This window comes from Narcine bancroftii, chromosome 1 (genome assembly GCF_036971445.1).
Source record: "Narcine bancroftii isolate sNarBan1 chromosome 1, sNarBan1.hap1, whole genome shotgun sequence".
Lineage (NCBI taxonomy): Eukaryota > Metazoa > Chordata > Chondrichthyes > Torpediniformes > Narcinidae > Narcine > Narcine bancroftii.
Window position 1 is genome coordinate 418,109,865 of NC_091469.1, and position 20,562 is coordinate 418,130,426.

Here is a 20,562-nt window from a genome sequence, read left to right on the forward strand (position 1 = left end):
CATCTGTACCCCAAAAATGATAATAGAGCACACTTTAAGCAAAATCCCATGGTTGACGACCTCCCCTTGGATGGATGGGAATATTTCTTTTGTCCTTGAGAATGTCTCTTTTTTTTTCCCATCCTTGACTTTGAGCAATACCATGGCAAGTGAAACAGAGTAAGTGTTTCAGGTTGAAGACCATTCATCAGAACTAGAAAAGTGAGAAAATGTTGATTGTAAGAAGGCAGTAATTTACAGAGAGGTGTGGAAGGGATGGATAAGCAAAGGAAATATCTCTGGAAAAGTGATGCCATAGTTGTTGTGGAGATAAATTGCAGAATACATCCAGTCAGTAGGTAAATCGAAGTAGATGGAGAGAACAAAAATGGAACAAAAGCTGTAAGTTGGGGGTAATTAGAGAGTGAGAATGCAGACAAAGTAACACAAAATATTTTTAAAAAATGGTGAGTGCTAAAGGAACTCAGCAGGTCAGGCAGCTTCCATGGGTAGAAATGGTTAGCATTTCAGGTCAGAATGCTTTATGGAGGTGATCAAGGGGCCAGACCTGAAACGTTGACTGACCATTTCTACCCATGGATGCTGCCTGACCTGGTGAGTTCCTTTAGCACTCATTGTTTGCTCAAGATTCCAGCATTTGCAGTTTCTGTCTGGTAAAAGTTGTAAATTGCAGGACTGTAGGACTTGCCAAGAAGATAAGGCTGTGGGAAATGAATGGTTGAGTGAATATCATTAATGAATCTGATTTGTATCATAAATGAACTGTTCTGATGCAGAGAATTTAAGTTCATAGGTTGAAGATTTGGTATTGAGTCTGGAAGGTGGCAGTGTCTTTGAATGCAACATTAATGTTCTTTGTCAAACTTACATTTGGTATTCTTACAACAGTGCAGGAGGCAACAGATAAATGGAACATTAAAGCAGCAGGCAACAAAATTGATAACTGGGATATATTTGAGATGAAAAGCTTCAGAGAACTGCAGGGGATCACCTGTGATCAGTCAGAGATAATGAATGATTAAATGGTAGAATAACAATGGTGCCTTTTATTTTCCCTTCCTAATTGCCCAGAGCTCATTGGTGGATCTGGACTCTTGTATTGGCCAGAATGGGTAAGAATGGCAGATTTCTTTCCATTGGTGAACCATGAGGGCTTTAATAACAATCTGACAGCTTCATGATTTCTGCTACTTATGGTCCCTTTTTCCAGTTCCAGATTAATTGAATTGCACAAATTTAAACTTCCCAGCATCCATGATGGGAAATCTAACTTTGTGCCTTTGGTTCAGTGATCCGGAATTCTGGCTACGAGTTCAGAAAAGTGACCACTACTGTAGAAGATGAGTCTACGAGAGAAGTTAGATGCTAAATATTCTGCAGTAGGTAGTACTTTGTATCATCTGACTCCCATCAAGATACAAGTACAGAATGTGAATGACAAACATCTATTTGTCTTGGTGAGTGAAATTCCAACAGTACTAACAAGCATAACTTCCATCCAGGTCTGAGCAACCTACTTGATTTATGCTTTATGGTAACATGGTAGGGTGTTAATTTCTGATGTTTCCAGTGATTCCAACATCCAAGGAAAAAAAAACTTCATTTTGATATTAAGCATTGCAATAATCTTTTCAATGAGCTCATTTTATGTTGTGAATTTTCAAGGTTTAAAGTACAATTTATTCCTAGTATTCATATTGTTAAATTAATTTTCTATAGCCTGACATTTTAAAATCTAATTTCAAAGGAAAACACCATAGAATACCTTTCAAAACCTTCACTCCTTGTTACAGATCTAAATTTATATGGAACACATTGCACAATTAAAGTGCCACTATCTAAGACTGTGTTTGCATTTCTAACCATCACCATTTTTGTTGAAACATTTCAAACCTGTGTCAATTTCTGCAAATTAACCAGATGTAAAACAGCTGTAGCACAGTGGGAATTCAGCTGAATGGTAATATTATCCAAAATTAACATGGAGGCCAACAACGAACAGAGGCCTCAGAAGCAGATGGTGCTTATCATCTTCAATCAATGAAAGTGTTAAATAAAATTGTTTAAATCAAAAAATGCATGAAATTGTACAAGTGTACACATCAGAATAGAACTAGCTATTACAGCTTTTCAATAAAAATAGCATATTTCACAAGGCTTAGGAAAGGTATAGGCTGAAACTATGGATTATCAAGTATGCAGATCTACAATCTACAATTTTATGCACCAATTATACCTTACACTGCAAAAATTACACAGTTTAAGATCTGAAATTCTGGATTCGTGTTTTCAGTGTTGCATAGAGCTTGGAATATTCCTGAAGATTTAGATGTGGACTAATTAATGAGGGCATTATCAAACACACCTCTTTTGGAATATTTTTTTTAATGTTAGCAATTGTGAGGGTGGGGGGGGTGAGATTTGGGCAATCATATGAGACTCTGTAATTTTAAAATACTATTTATATGATGTATGTAAAATTGTTCTATATGAGTTGGAAAAATTAAAATTAAAAACAAAACTTGGAAATCAAGCTACAGGTCATTAGCAACTCCATCACTGGAGAGTCTTAAACTTTTATTTGAATATTTAACTTGTTTTAAGAAAATACAGGATCTTGGACTCAATTAATATAATAACAATAATACATTGGATATAAAATCATAGAAAAAACATTCATAAGTTCCAAAAAAAAAGGAAAGAAGAGTCCCTCTTCTCTCAGTGCCCCCTCCCTAGATTCGAAAGAAAAGGGGACAGACGGCAGATAAAAAGAAAGAATATAGAAAAGAAAGAGCAACAGGATCAAGGTTCGACAAGTCAGAGTCACATCATTTTAAAAATATTAAATTTATAATAAGGAGTATACTAATTGACAAATATCAAAAAAAATTATACAATTATACATGGTATCGTCACCAAATTTGTAAATGGTGTGGTCGTTGAACCGAGCTACACAGTCATAGGTACCTAGTGAGTAGAGCAGGGAGCTACGAACGCAGCCCTGTTGTGCTCTGGTATTGATCGAGCTTGTAGAGGAGATGTTTTTAATAATCCTCATTGATTATGATCTGGAGGTGAGGAAATCCAAGATTCAATTATGCAGTGGGGTGTTGAGTCCCAGGTCTTGGACTTTGCTGATCAGTTTTGAGGGAATGATGGTGTTGAATGCTGAACTGTAGTGGATAAGGAACATCCTGTTGTATGCATCTTTGCTGTCCAGGTGTTCCAGGGCTTTGTGTAAAGCCAGTGAGATAGCATCCGCCATAGACACGTTGCTATAATAGGCGAATTGGAGTGGATCATTTTGCTGCTCAGACAAGATTTGAGATGCTTCAACACCAGCCTTTCAAAACACTTCATGGAGTGCCACTCGTTAATAGTCATTTAGGCTGGTTACCACACTCTTGTTTGGCCCTGGTACGATTGACACCTGTTGGAAACAAGTGGGTTCCACGCCCTTGCAGAGTGCGATGTTGAAGATGTCCATGAGTACATCAGTAAGTTAGTCTGCACATATTTTTAATACTCAGTCTGGTACTCCATCCAGACTGGATGCCTTCCTTGGATACACCATCCTGACAGCGGCATGCACGTCATCCTTGTATGTGTTGCAGGTTATGAAGACTGAGGAAAATAAAACAAACACAGGGATCATGTCTTCAAGTAAAGAAATGATAAATACAGAAGTTGTATTAAAAATATCAAATCTGGGTATGACTTGATTTGAAAAGTATCATACCAGTTCAGAACTGAGATGATTGCCAGAGTAAAAGCCTAAATACGTTTATAAATACACGTAGGACAATGAGGAACTACCGGTATATAGAGATTTGTTTACCCAGCTGCAAAATATTTAGGGCATGCTTCCACAATGAAATAATTGTGGCAAAGATTATGCATGTATTTAAGGAAAGCTACAAAAGTTAATGGGGCAAAAGTAAATTGGAAAGTTTGGCTGATAAACTTAGTCGAAGAGTGAGGTTGGATGCAGGTTTGCACATGGACCATTTGGTTAAATGATGTGTTTTTATGCTGTGAATTCTACATTGTGCTGATGACAAAATTATTAAATCACAACATAACTGAAATTAAACAGACATAAATTCAGATCCCACCTATTTAACACTGATATTTTTGTTACAGATTATTAACTGAAAAATTTGTGATTTGTGACCATTGTGCTGCAATATCTCGACTGTATATCCATTGGGAAATATGACTCCAGACCAACAGCAATTGAATCTTTACTGTACCAACTATTAACTTTGGATAATAAAACTGCCATAGGGAAAAGGAAGAGGAGGCTGCAAGAATATCACCATTCTCAATCATGGTGGGGCTCAGCAAGTATGTGTGAAAGGGAGGACGGAAGGACTTACAATTGCTGTCAGCCAGAAAAGTGGAGTAGATGATCCATCTTAGTATTGTCCTAAGATTCCCAACATCAGAATTACTTGTTCACTGACTTATTTGTGAGTCAGAAGGAGGATATCAGATTCAATAAGTCTGTGGCACCTCCCAGCAGAATAATCTCATCTGTTGCATTTTCCTGCAAATCCTCTTGAAACTCTGCAACTTGTTCTCTCTCTCACAAGCCCATTACCCGTTAAATTCCAGTGATTCTTTTGCCATTTACAGCAGCATTAATTTACAGTGGCCAATTACTATACCAGCATGGGACAGGGGAAGTAAAGCACCCAGTGAAACCCTTAATCATTAGAGGGAGATCAGTGCAAACTCTACACAGCCAGTAGCCAAGGTAAGGATCACTGGAACTATGAGATGCTCACTCCAATTATGCCTTCCATGTCCGCAACCTCTACCACACAGAGGGATAAGAATATGCGGTGGGTAAGCGGGATGGGAACATCACCACATGCAAGTTCCCATCCAGGTAACACTCCAACTTCCTTGGCAACATATTGCCATTTCTTTGTCAACTGAAATGTCCTGGTTGGACCCGCGAGGAGCGAAAATACAGCGCTCCTTTATGGTCCCACTGCCAAGTCAACCGCTGTCAGTTCCGTACAGGCCTTGAACATCCCATTAATGGAGTCAACAGTAGTTTTATTTAAAATCCCTGAACCGCAGGGTCGCGCCCAAGATGGCGATGCCTATGATTGGCAGCAGCCACGAGGGGCTGCAGACTCCTGGGGAGCGGAAGTCTGGCACAGGGCATCAGAAAATGGCGATACCATCACTCCATCTGAAAAGGAGAAGTAGCGAGACGATCCATGGGACAGTGACCAGTGAGGGGTCTCTGCAGCTGAAAGGCTGACACATGTGGTGGGCTTCTGGGACTTGAAGTGAGGAACCCATGGAGGCTGAAGACTGCTGGAGACTGCTATCAGGGGATTCATGCTGGGCTGCAGATTGCTGGGGACTGGTTCAAAACTCTCTGAATGGGTACCAAGTGTCAGAACCAGGATGCGAGGGGGTGCCAGAGGTCTTGAGGGGTTCCTGACCGGGTCAGAAGTTCGGATCTGGGGAGTTGCCAATGGTTTGGACTGGACGCTGTGTGGCTGTGGAGGCTACAGAGGCACTGGAGGTGAATCTATGGACAATCAGTGATTCTGGGGGAACTCTCCTTTGCTTCTCTTTCTCTGACTGTAAGAGGCGCTTCAGGCAATTTCTGCCAATGGTAAATCTGTCTGCCTTACAGAAGGCAAGAGCAATTTCATGTAATATGACACTGTTTCATTAAAATGACAATAAATTGAAACTTGACTCAATAATATTGCAGGAATATTCTCACCAGAAGTACATTAAATAAAATGCTTCATTACCTACCTTCTGGAGACCTATTCCCCAAATAAAGGATGAATCGATGGATAATTCTACAGCACAAAAACAGGTTCTACAGCCAACTTGTTCTTGCAAACCAAAGTGCCACTCAAGCTAATCCCATTTGTATTCATTTGGGCCATATCCCTATAAACCTTTTCTCTCCATGTACTCATTTCAATTCCCTGCCTCATTCCCATGCCAACATGTCTGGTCTGTCTCATGTAATGCCAGACTGACAGCACTGACAAATTGGAAGAACAACCCCTATATCTGTCTGGCCACTCTCCAACCACATGGCATTAATGTGATATTCTCTGGTTTGCATTGTCCTATCACCCCCCCCCTCCCCACCTCATCTCTCCCCTCCCTCTCACCACCCCCTTCCTCTCACCACCCCTCCCCCTCTTCCCCCCCCTCTTTCACCCCCCCCCTTATTGCTCCCTCTTTCCACCCCTTCCCCCCTCTCTAGTTCTGCACTCACAGAGCCAACAGCCCCTCCCCTATCAATTTTCAGGTTTCCTCCCATCTCCCATCATGTCCTATTATGGCTTTTTGTCTGTTGGTCTGTGCCCCCTTTTTTCTCTCCTCACCCAGCCTTTTTAATTCTGACCCCTGTCTAATTTTTCTCATAGTGTGAAGAAGGGCTCAGGCCCAAATCATTGCTTATATATCTTTACCTTCAGTGGCTGCTTCATGACCTGCTGAGTTCCTCCAGCATTTTTATTTTTCTTATTCATGTACCCGAATGCCTCTGATATGTTGGTGTTGCACCGAACTTTACCACTTCCCATGGAATGTGTCACAAAATAAAGGTGACCCTGAGGTGCCTTTTTAAATCATTCCCCTCTCACAAATCTATGCCCTCTAGATTTAGATTCCCCTGCTTGTGGAAAAGGCCGTGACTTATCTATGCTTTATGTGATTTTTAAAAAACCTTTAAGATTCTCCATCAGTTTTTAGGGAGAAAATTCCCAGCCTAACCTCATAATTCAACTCTGTCAGTCTTGATAATGCTTTTATGAATCTATTCTGCATCCTCCTGAGTGTAATATTTTTCTTGTAGCTGGGTGACCAGAATTGCACATAGTACTCCAAATGTAATATCCTGTGCAGTTGTAAAATGATGTCACAGATCCTGTCCTCAATTAACTTGCTCTTGATACCATATAATTTTTGATGAATAAATAAAACAAAAGAGCATATAGTTTTATCGGCAGTCATTTGCCCCTTTTCCACTGACACATTGTCCCAGGAATTAACTGGGACAGGGTCCAGTGGAAAAAGAAAAAAGCCATCACGCCAGTGTCAAATGTCGTAATTTCACGCCAGGGTTTGATGGCTCCCTACTCATATCCCCAGAGTCAGTGCCATTTGAACCACTCAAAAAAGGATGGCAGAAAGTCACCCATTTCCAGATGAAAGTACACTCTCTGATCTCTGGGGATGAGTTGTGTTCAGTGGAAAAGCAATCACTGTCCCAGTTAAAGATGGCCCAATGGAAACAGCACAAATGGCTTCCTATCCCAGGACACCACACAGCCAATTAACTGGGATGTCAATGGAAAAAAGGCTAAAATGGAAGTTTTTTTTTACATTTCAGCCCCCTCCCCTGAAAGACAGGAAGAGCAGGCAGTGTTACAGGAGTTATTCAATTCTATGCTATCAGAAAAAGGAGATAATTTGAAGCCAGCAAAAATCATTTGATTTTTTGCAAATTTAGACCTGGAAAGGTTTGTAGTATTTGTCCAATTCCATAAAATAAAATAATTGTTGTTGTACTAATTATATCTACCATTTTCCTTGCAGTCCCTGTTGCCTAATGTAGGAATGGCAGAGAACTGGAAATTGGACAGGTGGCTGTTACACTGCCCTTCCATCATTAACTCTCAGGGAGAATGAAGGATTTTACTTCCAATTGAACAAAAGGCCAAAATTTTGGGCAGGGTGGGGGTTACCTGCTTGTTTTTCAGTTGATATATAAACCAGAAAGCAATGTAGCAATTACAGTTATGGTGATAATAAATGCAAAAGATGTTATATTTTTAGATTTAAAAAATGAAGTGGTTCTTGCCATTTATTTTGTATTCTTTTATAATATTTTCTCATATGAAATAAATAATAAATGCAAGCTTATTTCTTCTTACATGCTAAAGTGTGAGTTCATGGCAAATGTTCTTTTAGTCCTCCCAGAAGCAGAGATTTTTGAATGTGTCAGAACATAAATGAAATTTGGGGAAATCCAACTTTCACTATTGGTTCATAGTCTTGACAATCCCTTGATTGAAAAACATGGCAAACTGTGAAGTGGATGAACTAAGTTATTCTTTATTACAAGTTACTTAAAGTGCCAACAGTTTCAAATTGTTTAATATTAAAAATATCAGCCTATGGGGAGGAAGATAGAAAATGGCAACTATTTCAACATTATTTCCTTGATACAGCTGCATTAATGTCAATGGCAAAGATGCCAGCCACTGAGCAATTTCAGAATAGAACTAACTTCTATATTCTTGGTCATAATTGGCTCAGCCTTTTCTGGTTACTTTTTTTTTGATCATGAATATTTTGGATGCAAGGCTTGATCAGATTTAGATCCACTTACAAAAACATTGTTTAATATTCAGGAAGAAATACAACCCAAGATTACTTAGCATGGATTGCAAATGTTTGTCTCTGTGTATGATAAAATGGAGAGTTTAAGTCTATTCTACATTGACTGATCAAATCTGTGTCAAAATAAAAGATGCATAGAAAAATGGCAGAAAACAGAAAATGCTTGAAGGACTTCAGCAAGTTAAGCAACATCTATGGAAAAAAAAATGAGTTAAGGTTTCAGGCCAGATACCCTTTGTATAAACTAGGAAAGATAAAATAAAGGTCATACTTACGCCCTATCCCTAGCCCCACTCCCGCTATCTTCTCTGCAACTCAGAATTACCAATTTGTTCTTTCTTAGAATTCCAATGAAATGTGTCTGACCTAAAGGGTTAGCTCCATTTCTTTCCACAGATGCTGCCTTCCCTCAGTGTTTCTGACATTTTCATATTTCAGATTAATTACATCATTAGGCTTTTTAAATCAATAGAAAATGATTGTAAATTTAAAATCATGAGAATTCGAAGATATTGGTGGTCAGATGGCTAAGGTGGTCTTGTACAGAAATCGCTGAAAATTAACATGCAGGTTCAGCTAGATGGCTTAGATCCAGAATTGATGCTTCCTTTGGTTTGCGAGTCTAGTACCAGGGGTTATTGTCCTAAAATATGGGATCTGTCATTCAAAGTAGGTATTAACATAAAATACGGATATCTACAGCACAGTGCAGGCCCTTTGGCACACAATATTGTGCCGACCTAATCACCTACTCTAACAACTGCCCAGAATTTTCCTACTGTTCAACCCTCCATTTTTTCTCCGTTCCAAGAACCTATTTTATACCCTTTTTTAAGGGGGGGGGTGGGAATTATCCACATCCCTCTTGATGTAAAGAATCAGCCATGGTCTTATTTGAATGGTGGAACAGGCATGAAGGGTGAAGGGCCTACTTCGGTATTATTTCTTTCTTTGGCTTGGCTTCGTGGACGAAGATTTATGGAGGGGGTAAATGTCCACGTCAGCTGCAGGCTCGTTTGTGGATGACAAATCCGATGCGGGACAGGCAGACACGGTTGCAGCGGTTGCAGGGGAAAATTGGTTGGTTGGGGTTTAATATTATTTGAATTTTGTGTCTGGTGCTGTGAATGTTGGCATATGAAGGTTCAAAATTAAATACTTCAAATTTATGAATTAAGTATATTTCTGGAAAAAAATATTGAAGAAAAATTTATGTCATGCCGATGTATTGTATATTTACCACCCCCTGACCCCCTACCCCCACCCCCACTGCCATTGACCTAAAAGGATCTGAAACTGGTATAAAGATCCTACCCTTCAGATTGTTTAAGAAATGCATGGCAAGTAAAAATTGATATTCTTCATAAAAAGAAATGATGTCACTTTTATGAGAATGACTCTAATACAATTCCAGTTAATTATATAGAGCATAGAACTTAGAACTTTACAGCGTCGTACAGGCCCTTTGGTCCATGATATTGTGCCAACCTATGTAATTCTACTCCACAACAATTAAATTTTCCCTTTCATTGCACCCATAACGCTCAATTTTTCTTTCATCAATGTGCAGATTTAGAGTCTTTTGAATGTGCGTATTGTACCAGCCTCCACCACCCGCCCTGACAATGCATTCCAGTCACCCAGCACTGCCTTTGTAAATAAAAATAACTGCCTCTGTCATCTCCCCTAACCTTTCCTCTACTTGCCTTAAACAGATATCCTCTGGTATTTGCTATCATCTGGAAAAAGGTGCTGGCTGTCTTCTCTATCTAAGCCCTTCACAATCTTATATATTTCTATTGAGTCACCTCTCATCCTTCATTTCTCCAAAGAGAAGCACCCTAATTCTGTCAACATTAATTCATGTGATATGTTCTCCAATCCAGGCAACATCCTGGTAAATCTCATCTGCACTCTCTCTAAAGCTTCTGCATGCTTCCTGGAATGAGTTGATGAGAACTGAACACAATACTCCAAATGGGGTCTAACCAGTTTAATAGAGCTGCAACACTATCTCATGTCTCTTGAACTCAATTCCCTGACTAATAAAGGACAGCACACAATACACTTTCTTAACCACCTGTGCTGCAATTTTGAGGGATCTAGGGATTTGGACCCTGAGGTCCTCTGTTCCTCCATAATGTTATGAATCCTGCCATTAACCAGGTACTCCATCTTCAAATTCAATCATCCAAAGTGCATCACCTCACACTTTATCTGGATTTAAGTCCAACTTGAACTTCTCTGCCCAATTCTGCATCCTGTCTAAACCATAGGCCACGAAGCACAGAAACTGTCCCTTTGGACTATCTACTCTATGCTAAAGTATTATTCTACCTAGTCCCAACTACCTGCACCCAGACATAACCCTCCATAATTCCCTGTCTATGTACTTATCAAATTTATTAAAGATGTGATTGCAGTGCAATATTATCGGACAGAGTCAGCATGGTTTTATGAAGGGAAAATCATGTCTGATGAATCTTATAGAATTTTTGGAGGATGTAACTAGTAGAGTGGATAAGGGAGAACCAGTGGATGTGGTATATCTGGACTTTCAGAAGGGTTTTGATAAGGTCCCGTGCAGGAGATTAGTGTACAAACTTAAAGCACACGGTATAGGAGGTATGGTATTGAGGTGGGTAGAGAATTGGTTGACAGACAGGAAGTAAAGAGTAGGAATAAACGGGTTCTTTTCAGAATAGCAGGCAATGACTAGTGGGGTACCGCAAGGCTCAGTGTAAGGACCACAATTATTTATAATATATATCAATGACTTAGTTGAGGGAATAGAAAGCAGCATCTCCAAGTTTGCAGATGACATGAAGCTGGGTGGCAGGTTAGCTGTGTAGAGGATGCTAAGAGGATGCAGGATGACTTGGACAAGTTAGGTGAGTGGTAAATGCAATATAATGTGGATAAATGTGAGGTTATGCACTTTGGAAGCAAGAACAGGAGAGAAAATTATTACCTAAATGGTGTCCAATTAGGAAAAGTAAAGATGCAACAAAACCTGGGTATCACCGTGCATCAGACATTGAATGTGGGCATGCAGGTACAGCAGGCAGTGAGGAAAGCGAATGGTATGTTGGCATTCATAGCAAGAGAATTTGAGTACAGGAGCAGAGAGGTTCTTCAGCAGCTGTACAGGGCCTTGGTGAGACCACATCTAGAGTAATGTGGACAGTTTTGGACTCCTTATCTGAGCAAAGACATCCTTGCCACGGAGGGTGTGCAAAGAAGGTTCCCTAGATTGATACCAGAGATGGCAAGACTTTCATATGAAGAAAGGCTGGATCAACTAGGCTCATCCTTGCTGAAATTTTGAAGATTGAGGGGGAAATCTTATAGAAATGTATAAAATTTTTAAGGGATTGGCAGGCTAGATGCAGCAAGGTTGTTCCCGATGTTGGGGAAAACCAGGACCAGGGGTCACAGTTTAAGGATGTCTTTTGGGTCTGAGATAAGAAAACAATATTCTCTCAAAGGGTGGTGAATCTGTGGAATTCTTTGCCACAGGAAGTAGTTGAAGCCGGTTCCTTATCTATATTTAAGAAGGAGTTAGATTTGGCCCTTGTGGCTAAGGGGATCAGGGTGTATGCGGAGAAGGCAGGCACTGGGTACTGAGTAGATGATCAGCCATGATCATAATGAATGATGGTGTAGGCTGGAAGGGCCAAATGGCCTACTCCTACACCTATTTTCTACGTTTCTTTGTTTCTATGTAGATGTCAAAATTGAGTTCATATCTATGACTTCAGACTTCAGACGCTTCACAGTCTCACCACTCTCTCCCCCTAATTTTCCCTTTAAGCATTTTACTTTCATCCTTAACCCATGTCCCCAAGTTCTTGCCTCCACTAACTTCAGTGGAAATGCTGTAACTTATGACAATGTAACATTATCCACAACATCTCCAGCCTTTCAATCATCAACAAACATACTGACTCATCCCTCCATTTCTTTTTTTTTTGAATATTTTATGTATGATTTTCCAAATTTAAACTCAGTTATCAACATTATCAGTGTCAGTGTTAACAGTCTCAGCGTTGACTACAATTTGCAACTATCAATTCTATATAAGGTTTTCTGCAGAGTTCAAGCTCTCTCCGTCCTCCTCCCACCCTCCGCCACTCCACACCCTCAACATTTAACACTTGTGCCTAACCACAGTTAGACACAACATTCAAGACAGTCGCAGCAAAGGTATGAGACATATATCAGGGGTTTATGGGTTTGTCACAGCATGGTGGCCAGTGCTCAGGCTGTGTTCTTCTCTTGACTTTTCTGGTTGGGATGGGATGGACCCCCTCCCCCACCAATCGAGGAATAAATGGGGAAGGTAGGGCGGCAATTTTCGATGGTCCACACTACAATTGTGCTCCTGTGGAATTTAAATATGGTTGCCAAATTTTCACAAAGGGGTTATACTTTTTTTTAAGCTGTAAGTAATTTTCTCCAGGAGAACACAGCTTTGCATTTCTGTGTTCCAGAGAGTAATGCTCAGACAGGAGTCAGATTTCCAGGTAATGCTATACAATTCCTGGCCACTGCCAATGCAATCATTATGAATTGAATTTGAAATGTAGACAGATTCATTGTATATCTTATGTCCATTATGATTCCCAACAGGAACAATTCTGGGTCCTGTGGGAATTCTTTACCTATAATATTTTTCTAGGACTTGGCCTAGTTCCACCCAAAAGGTACATGTCCAAGTTGCGTGCACAAAGGTTCCTGTCTCAAAGTCACATCTGAAGCATTGGTTGATAATTCGGGTTTAGATCTGTTCAGTTCATCCCTTCATTTCTTCATCCAAGTCAGTTCTAAAATTCACAAAGAACAGGAGTCCCAAAACAGATTATTACAGAATGCAACTCCTCACAGACCTCCTGCTAGAATGCGTTCCATCGACTGCTACTTTCTGCAGGCTAGCCAATTCCTTACACAAGCAGCTTCCTTGAAACTCATACCTTATCACTTTCATATATTTGCAAATTTTATAAAATGTAAACCTAAAAGTAACAAGTTTGTCTGTGCATCTCAGGTTCCATGAGATAAGCATTAGGTTTCAGGTTTGTATGAATCTAGGATGACATGTTCTGTGATAGATCAATTTACAATTGTTCTTTTAGTGACTTGCCAATGAGAAAATATGTGAAATAGGATAAATATTATTGAACAATAAATCATGACTCTTTCTCATATTTGGACTTTCTGAATTTCAGCAATCCTATGCACCAGCTCCCCACCCTATGGCTCCTCCCAGTCCGAGCAACAACAGCAGCACCAACAGTGGTGGCGAACAGCTGAGTAAGACAAATCTGTACATTCGGGGACTGCCACCAGGCACGACCGACCAGGATCTCATCAAGCTCTGCCAGCCGTAAGTGGCTTTATTCAATTTTTTTTATTCTTGAAGAAAAATATTTCCCAAGAAACAAACAGGCCCTTCATTCAAATAAGGCATATGGGGTACTTGCTATTTTCATTCCTTTTGAGACTATTGTTTACAGATAGTGAAGAAGATCACTTTTTGTTCATAACCTGCCCAAAATGTGTCAAATACGAAGGGCTTTTTCTGCTTGTCTACCAAGTTATCTAACAATAACACAGAAATGTTAAAATGTAATTTTTTTGTTCACATTCACTTGTTTTCTAATGGCTGTGAGGGATGGACATTGGTGTACTATTTATAAGTGTCATTGCTTTATTTGTAGATCAATTAGAAATCAATACAGGTGTCTAACTTTTATTTGGGATTTCAAATACCAGCAACCTCCAAAAACCGGCACTCTATTTCTCTCCTAGCCCCCGGCCGCCCATCGGTTGCCCTGCCCCCGGCCACCCATTGGTCATGCCCGCCCCTGGCCACCCATCAGTTGTCAGGTCCTGATGATCCCATATAAAAGGTTAGGTACCTGTACACACAATACATTGCGGGTCTCGAAATAAGAACGAATTGTGCTGGAAATACAATACAGCAGGATGAGCTGTACATAAAAAAAGAGTTAATATTTTGGTTGTTGAACTGAACATGTGAATAAAAGAATTTTTAAGAAGCAACAAAGGATGAAAAAGGAAAAACAAAAGGAAAAGCTTGTGCCTGATTGGAACGGAGAGAGTGAATTTCAAAATGATAATGCGAAACAAATAGTATTGTGATGGGAGCAATAAAAAATTCTCTGAAATCGTTGAATTTAGTATTAAATTGCCCATTAAAAAAAATCATGGATGATGACAGGGCAGAAGGAGAACATTACGCCCATTGAGTTGTACTGAATTTGGGCAAGAGCTCTCCAGCTTAGAGCCTTTATTCTCCCTCTCCCCACAAACTTGTAAAAGTTTTCTTTGGAATTATATTTAAAAAAATACTGATAAATATAGAGTGGGAGAGAACATTTAAGTTCCAGTTATTGTCCCAAACTGTCCCATGGACATTTTGGAGTATTCTCATCTCAACCTTGAGTTTAACCAAACAATTTCAGAAAATTCTGTAATTCCCATTTACATCATGTTTGTTTCTTTACAGGTTCAACCATTTTCTCTTTTGTCTTCTAATGACATTATTTCTGTCATTGAATCTGTCCTTTTTTTTAATATTTTTCCTTACGATACATAGAGGTGCTATTTGGCACACCAAACATGTGCCAACTTGCATTTACATCAACTCTCCAATTCTTATTACCACCCATTCATATTTGGATAATTTCATTATTAGGCAATGAATTCAACAAAATCTCACGACGTGGGCTGAGAGTGGAAGAAATCCAAGCGTTGTGCAATCTCTACACAGAAAGTATTGGAGGTTCAGGGTTGAGCCAAGGTTTCTGGAGCTCACATTTGGGAACTCTACCTGATGAGCCATTATATTGCCAGATGTTTTCCTGTTCTAGTGTCAATCAGCATGGATGCAGTTCTTCAGCCCAACTTGCTCACTTCAACTAAAATTTTACCAACCATACTAGTCCAACCCACCTGTGCTCGACCAATATACCTATAAACCTATTCTAAACTTGTACCTTAAATTGTATCTTAAATTTTGCCCTCCATGTAAAAATGAAAGTCACCTCTGAGGTTCCAATTAAATCTCTGCCCCGTCACCTTAAATCAATGTCCTCAGGTTACTGATATCCCCTACTCTGGGCAAAAATTTGTGTATTCACCTGTTCCATTCCTCTCATGATTTTGTATACCTCCATGAGATCATACCTCATCCTCCTTCACTCCAACAAAAAAGGCCCTGGCCTGCTCAACCCCTCCCTACAGCTCAGTCCCCTGTGCCCTGACAATATCCTTGTAAATCTTCTCTGCACCTTCTTCAGCTTGACAACATCTTTCCAAAAGTACAATGACCAAAAATGAACACAATACTCCAAATGTGGTCTCAACAACATCTTGCACAACTGCATCATGACCTCCCAACTTTTATACTCATTACTAGCCTCTTTTAAACTGCAGCACCTGGGTAGCCTTCCTGGGACCCAGGTGCGATTAATGGGACAAAGGTGCTGGAAGCACCTTATAAATTGCAGGGGGATCGACCCATTAAATCACCAACCTGGCAACTTAAGGGGTATCCCACCCCTGCAATGACATGTCACATACTCAACAGAAGTACTGCCGGATGTTCAGATGCTTCTGCCGAGTGACTCATGCACACAAGCGCTGACATCCCCGGATTAAGCAGGTCGGTCATTTTCATTTTCAAACCGCCTTGTTGACATGACCTAGTTAAGTTTAACTGAGTTCCCTGACTACCTCTGAGGTAGACCAGGGACCCGGTTGGATTCTGACGGGGTTGACCTGTTCATACCCTTTCAAATTGCTGCATAATAGGGATGCTAACCGGGCAAATTTCCCAGTTAACTTCATTTTACATGGCAGTTTGAAAGTGTCTGATGAAGACCAATGTGCCAAGGTAGATCCTACCCAAGTTAGGCATATGGATATCAGAAACATAGAGGATTATGGATGTGAGGTAGGGAAAAATTAGATTGTAATGGTGTAGATTTACATAGGTTGGCATGACATCATGGGCTGAATTATCTGTGTTGTGCTGTAATGTTCTATGTTAGTCTTCTCAAAATGCAACACTTTACATTTCTGTATTAAATTCCATCAACCATTCCTCAAGATCGTGCTGCAATTGTTGGCAACTGTCTTCACTATCTACAACACCAGAGCCTTTAGTTTTATTCTGTCCTTAGTATGTATTTTGCTTTCTCATCTTCAAACTCGCTAATGATGCCACGCACATTTTCTTGTCATTGCTGCTAGATGACAATCAGCAGTGGGCCCAGCACCAAACCTCGAGGCACGCCACTAGTCGCAGGCTTACGGTCCAAAAAAACAACTTCTATCTTCACCTGGTGCTTTTTTTCATGAAGCCAATTTTCTATTCATTCAGCCAACTCTCTAGAGCAGCCTATAGAACGTCTTGCTGAAATCCAAATATACAATGTCCACAGCTCTGCCCTCATTAACATTTTATGGTCACATCTTCAAACCATCCTACAGATCTGTGACACATGGCCTCCCACTTTCAAAAGCATGCAAACTATTCTTAATCAGCCCTTTAAGTATGTGTAACATGTATTTCAGAATACTCTTGCCACACACTGATGTCAGACTCACTGGCCTGTAGTTTCCAGGCTTTTCCCTGCTGCCCTACTTGAAGAGGGGCACAGCATTTGTTACCCTCCATCCGGTCTTCAAGCCCCTTACCTGTTTTTCATGCTGACTCAAACATCACAGTCAGGGAACCTGCAATTTCCTTTTTGGCTTCCCATAGATTTCTTTCGATATTATCTGATCAGCCCCAGGAAATTTGTCTTCTTTGATACGCATCAGGAATCTCAGCACCTCCTTAAATGTAACACTTACTGTTCTCAAGTAATGACCATTGACTGCCCCAAGATTCCCAGTCCTCATGTCTTTCTCCAGAATAAAAACATCAGAGATGTACTTGTCAAGCATGTTGCTCATCTTCTATGGCTCCACATAGATTTGACATTGATTCATGTAGAGTTCCATTTTTTTCTCTCTCTGGTTAGCCTTTTTCCCTATATTGACACAAAATCTCTTGTAATTCTCCTTCATGTTATCTGCCAGAATATTCTCCTCTCCCCTTTTTCCCGGTGATTTCCTTTTTTAGCTTGCTCCTCAGTTCTCGATACTCCTCCAGGTATACACCTGGTCACAGCTGCTTATACCTTGCGTCATTCCTCCTTGCTTTTTGATCAGACACTGAATTTTTCTCATCATCTAAGCTTCCTGAGTTGCATGTCTGACCCTTCACTCACAGGACAATACATGTCCTGGTCTTTCGCCAACAAATTTTGAAAAACATTTCCCTTTCCTAAATTTCCTCTTCCTTTAAACAATCTGCTCTTATCAACTTGAGCTAGTTCAGGATTTTCCCCAACCAGAAGCTCTGGATGAACAATGATATACAGAACCTGCTGAGAGCCAGATCACAGGCATTAAAGTCCAAAGATCTAGAACAGGAGCAGGTACGACCTATGAAAAGCGAAGTGGAGATTCCGAATGAGAAGGAAAACAATGAAGGATACCTAACAGCTGTGGAAGAGCCTAAATGGCATCACCTACTCCAAAACCAAAACCAGTGTAGTAGGAGACAGCAAACTTCACTCCAAGATGACCTCAATAACTTCTGCATCTGATTTGACCACTAGAACAAGGACGAACTGCTGAGCACCCCCATGTCTCCTAATGATCCTCTACTGTCAGTATCTAAAAATGACATGCGGGCTGCCTTCAAGAAAGTGAATCTAAGGAAAACATCGCATCTGGACAGAGTACCTGGCTGAGTACAGAAAACCTGTGCTGAATAACTGACCAATATATTCACGGACATCTTCAACATCTCTCTCTGGCAGGGCATGTTTCAAACAAGCCTCAATCATACCATTTCCCAAAAAGAGTAGCCTGCCTAAATGACAGTGATGAAGTGCTTTAAGAGGCTGGTGTTGAAGCTTATCAGCTCTTGACTGAGCAGCAACATGGATACATCCAATTCACCTATTGTAGTAACAGGCCTACGGCAGATGCCATCTCACTGGCTCTACACAAAGCCCTGGAACATATGGACAGCAATGATGCATGCAACAGGATGCTTTTTATCAACTGCAATTCAATATTCAATGCCATCATCCCCTCAAATCTGATCAGCAAATTCCAAGATCTGGGATTCAATATCCCATTGTCTAATTGGATCCTGGATTTCCTCACCCCTGAGATCCAAATCAGTGAGGACATGTCTTCCGCAATCTTCGTCAGTACCAGAGCACTACATGTTGGCTACTTAGCCTCTACTCGTTTTACACCTCTGACTGTGTGGCTCAATCTGACAACACCATCTACAAATTGCAGATGATATCATGGTAGGAGTACAAACACACTTTTAATAACTTAGAATCAATGGCCAGTAGACACAATAGTCCTCAGGTGAATCTGAAGTAAGGCGGGAAAACCAGGGTTTATTTTGGGGTAGGTGAGATTGGAGCCCAGGGAGAACAATACACAGACAGTGAATTCCAGTTCACAGCAATCTTCAGTACATTTCTTGCACTACCATTAAGTAGAAATTGTGCTTGTAATTTTACCTCTGTGAAAAGAATCTCAGGTTGTCTGTGATGTCGTGTATGTCCTGCGACAATAAATCTGAACTTTGACTTGTCTTGTACCATTAAAGTTGTTCCCGATATTGGAGAAGTTCAGAGCAAGGGGTTCAAACACATCTCCAACTCCATCAATGAATTTGTGGGTCACACCACCACCATAGTCAGGATATCTAACAATGATTAAGTAGAGTACAGATGAGAGGTAAGAACGTAGCTTCCTGCCAGGATAATGTGTTCCTTAATGTCATTAAGATCAAGGAGCTGCTTATAGACTTTGGAAAGGTGGGGGAGGGGAAGGGAACCCATTCCCTTGTCCTGTTCTACCCATATTGCATCAACAATGGAAAAGAAAGTCCACTAGTACTTCCACTTCTTCAAAAACCTGAGGAAATTTGGCATATCATCATCATCCCTTAACAGTGGTGCACCACTGAAAGCATCACTGCATAATACAAGGAGCTGTTCCACCAAAGACTGAAAGAAACTGAAGAGGGTTGTGAATGTGGCTCAGGCCAACACACACAACACACTCCCTCCAATCAGCTCCATCTGTATCTCCTGCTACCTTGGAGAAGCAGCCAGAATATTAAAAGACTCGTCCCACCATGACCACACTCTCTTTACCCACCTTCCAGCAGGAAGAAGGTTTATGTATCTGAAATCATGCACCACCAAATTCAAGATTTGGTTTTTTTTCCGCTGTTATCACATATCTGAATGAACCACAAAATAGTATAAAGTTATGCCAGTTAAACAAAAGGTCTGCACCACAAAATTATGTTGTCTTTGTTCTGTATTGTGGTGTTTGCTGGTCTGCTTGTAAAACATCCTCATTACTGCAACTTGGAGGTCCAGTGAGATGGTGTCTGCTGTTGATCTGTTGTGATGATGGACGAATTAACGTGTATTTACTGATGTTATGTAGGCCAGTATTGTAAATATTCCAGATGCCATGGTAACACTTAGATAAATGATCTGTTTATACTTTTTTCCTAATTATGTCAGATCAAGAGGAAGAGCTGTGCAGACCATGGACTGACTTCTTATCTCTATTTCCTACTGTGGTTCAAGTCTTACATTCTGAATGTTAATGTCCATTTGATACAATGAAACCAGTCAATGAGGCTTTGTTTGACTCATCATCAGCTCCTCTGTAGAAAATAGCATTCCTGTCAATTTGCCTTGTTTGTGGAAGTCTCCCCAAAGAGGGTAATGCAATTGACTGTCATGTACTTTTGTTCATTATATATTATTTTAAATTATTTGGGTCAGAATGATCAAGTAAGCTTTCCTAACCATAAAATTTAATAGTTATTCTTTTAGCAGCAGAAAATATTTATAAACTAGCTATAAAAGTCGAGAAGCAAGAAAAAAAGTTTATTTCACATAGCATGGAAAGGCAGTTATTCAATGTGTCATGTTTTCACGTGACAAGTTTCCGTCTCTCTTCATTTAATTTCCTACTATGCCTTTGGTCGTACATAAGTGTTCCAAGATCAAAGGCATTTGAGAGAGA

General features: G+C 40.2%; 1 protein-coding gene across 9 annotated transcripts in view; it reads left to right on the top strand.

Annotated features, from left to right (window-relative positions):
- LOC138751586 (RNA-binding motif, single-stranded-interacting protein 3) overlaps nt 1-20,562 on the top strand; it is a 1,523,265-nt gene that overhangs the window by 912,278 nt on the left and 590,425 nt on the right. For all 9 annotated transcript variants that reach the window (XM_069914047.1, XM_069914050.1, XM_069914051.1 and 6 more), the window contains one exon: nt 13,629-13,786. In XM_069914047.1, the coding sequence (XP_069770148.1) occupies nt 13,629-13,786 (158 nt within the window). The remainder of the gene's footprint in view (nt 1-13,628; nt 13,787-20,562) is intronic.